Source organism: Bison bison, unplaced genomic scaffold (assembly GCF_000754665.1).
Source record: "Bison bison bison isolate TAMUID 2011002044 unplaced genomic scaffold, Bison_UMD1.0 scf7180017864448, whole genome shotgun sequence".
Lineage (NCBI taxonomy): Eukaryota > Metazoa > Chordata > Mammalia > Artiodactyla > Bovidae > Bison > Bison bison.
Genome location: NW_011495010.1, coordinates 13,080 through 15,836, shown reverse-complemented (window position 1 = coordinate 15,836; position 2,757 = coordinate 13,080). Strand labels below are relative to the sequence as shown.

At 61.7% G+C, this 2,757-nt stretch overlaps 1 long non-coding RNA gene and 1 gene segment (V, D, J or C); both read left to right on the top strand.

The window, feature by feature from the left end:
• The window catches only part of LOC105002290, a 9,689-nt gene extending 7,875 nt beyond the window's left edge, over positions 1 to 1,814 (top strand). The window contains 3 exon segments of the C gene segment in view: positions 74 to 218; positions 275 to 382; positions 1,761 to 1,814. Coding sequence covers positions 74 to 218; positions 275 to 382; positions 1,761 to 1,814 — 307 coding nt within the window.
• Positions 1,815 to 1,995: 181 nt separating this feature from the next.
• LOC105002288 lies at positions 1,996 to 2,484 on the top strand. Its single transcript, XR_826934.1, has 2 exons — positions 1,996 to 2,110; positions 2,212 to 2,484. It is a non-coding gene; the product is annotated as an uncharacterized LOC105002288 (long non-coding RNA).
• Positions 2,485 to 2,757: the final 273 nt, after the last annotated feature.

Sequence of the window (2,757 nt, the reverse complement as noted above, 5' to 3'; positions counted from 1 at the left end):
ACCGAGCGGACCGTGGACAAGTCCACCGGTAAACCCACCCTGTACAACGTGTCCCTGGTCCTGTCTGACACAGCCAGCACCTGCTACTGATGCCTGGTCAGAGCCCCCGGGTGACCGTCGCTGTGTGTGTGCATGAGTGCAGACTAACCGTGTCGGTGCGCGAGATGCTGCACTCTATAAAAATTAGAAATAAAAAGATCCATTCAAAGCTGCTGGTTGTGAGTGAGCAAAGCTCTCCCTGCTAGGCCCGTGGCTGTCTGCCCTCACCTTGCAGACCACCTCCATCATCCGCACCCCCGCCTCCCCACTCGCTTCCAACCCACGCCCAGGAGCCCCGGTGCTCCTTGTGGGACGCTCACAGCAGGCCGAGCCCATGCTCGCTGTGCCTCGAGTCGCTTCCATGGCCACACTGGGGGCACACGGGTGTGCAACACACACACATGCACAGTCACATACATACATGCAGAGAGACACATGTGTGCACACACATGCACGGACACGCAGACAGCACGCACATGGACAGAGACCTGGGCACACGTGACACAGACATGTATGTGATGGACCTGGGTGAGCAGGCACACACACATGGACACATGAACATGTGGACACACAGACACACGTACACGCGCACTCACACGCAAGTGCACACAGTCACTCAGGCACATGCACATGGGCACTCACAGACACACACGCATGAGGACGAGTCATAGACATGTAGACACACATGCACAGATGTACACACGCTCATGCACACATGAATGCACTGCACACATCCAGGCTCACACGCTCGGATCCCAGCCCTTGCACACCCGTGCTCACTCAGTGCCCTGTCTGGCGGGTTCCCTCTGCACCACGCCCGTGCTCTGCTTGTCCCTCTGTCTCAGCTGGGAGGTACATCTGGAGGCCGGCCCAGCCCCAGCCCCAGAGCAGGGTGCGCAGAGGGCCACTCTGGGCCTGGCCGGAGGCAGCTCCTCAGGAAACTCATGGCCTCTGTCCAGGAGGGATGCTTCTCCCAGTCCAGGCCCTTGTGAAGGTGGCAGGGCCCCAGCTCTCCCCTTTCCCTGTGAAGAGACAGAGTTAGGCGTGTCCTGACAGAGCGGGCCATGCCTGGGAGGCCCCCCTTGGAGTAGGCAGCTACAGGGCCACGCATGAACCTGGAGTGGTGGGCACTGAGCCGACGGGTGAGCAGGCCTCCTCTGCCGACCACACCAGTGCCCCTTCAGGCTGACTCCCGACCTCCCCTACACTCCTGGCTCTTTAGGGACCAAGGGCCCATCAGTGTAGCGACTGCAGACCTAGGTGACTGTCCTCAGCCTTTGTCCCAGCGTCACTCTCCCTGGGTCTCAGATGTCTATCTGACCTCCTGATCCCACAGCTGTGAGTCCTGCACTCCAGGCCCCAGCCAGGGCCCCACACGGCCTCTCTCATACGTGCCATGGCTCCAAGACAGAGAGAGATGGAGGATAGAGGGATGGGCCCCTTGGCACAGGCAGCCATCTGCCCCCAGGGCTTGTCCTCAATGGCTGGGAACCCCAAACACCAGAGACAGGACGCCCCACCACCGCTGTCAGCTCCAAGTGGCCCTGAGTCCTCCAGAGGGGTCGAGGACACTGGGCCACTCCCCCACCTCCAGCCCAGCGAGACCCCACCCTTGTGTGTATGCATGTGCTCTGTCTCGCTCTGTGCCACCCCGGCGCTCCTTGGGCCAGGCACTCGGGGCCACTGCTTGGCTCAGCCTCAGCCACGCTCTGCCCCTGCAGGCTGTGGAATTGGGCGGCCAGGGGCCTACCAGTCCTGGCCAAGACGCTGCCTAACAAGGCCTGGAGCTCCCAGCTGCCCCAGGGGTGCCGGGGAGGCAGGCACACGCCTGCTCGCCTGCCCGCTTGTTTCTGCAGTCCCCCAGCTCTTCTGACAAGTCAGGGCGGCCGAGGGGGGCCAGGGCAGGCTCTGCAGGCAGCTCAGCCATGCTGACCACCGTGCCCTATCTCTCACAGAGGGGGAGGTGAGCGCCGAGGAGGAAGGCTTTGAGAACCTCAACACCATGGCCTCCACCTTCATCGTGCTCTTCCTCCTGAGCCTCTTCTACAGCACCACGGTCACCCTGTTCAAGGTAGGCCACCTGGTCCCGGGGAGGGGGTGAGGCCACAGAGCCCCGGGGCCACAGACCCCCAGCGCCCACGCACGCACTCACGCTGTCTCTGTCGCCTGCAGGTGAAGTGACGGCCAGCCAAGAACATGGGGCACCAGAGACGGAACACGAGGGGCTGCCTTGGGGCCGGGTCCCTGGCCTATGTGGCTTGTCCGCTTGTACTGAAATTTTCCCTGCTTCCTCTCCAGCTTCAAGCTGTAAGAAACTGGCTTTTCTCGGAGCAGCTGAGTGCCATGGCCAAGCATGGAGCCCGCAGTAATAGGCTCCACCTGGCCCTGCTTTGCAATGTCGCATTTGTGGCCTTGAAATAAACAAGTATACTTTATCTTGTGAAACCGCTTCCTCGTGAAGGTTTTTTTTCCCCCAAGCCACACTCCTGTGTGCTGCATATCCTGAGCGCTGAACCCATTGCTGACGGGAAAGGGACATGTGTCTCCTCCCAGGCCAGTGGCGCCACGCCGGGGTGGTGTCTTGGGGCTGGTCCAGATGCAGGAACATGGCCGAGTTGCAGATCCCAGGGCTGCTTTCCCAAGGTGGCCTGAGCCGGGGCCGCTGTGTGCATCCGTGAGGACCCTGCCACCAGCCCCAAGGACACCCCGCCCCTCTCT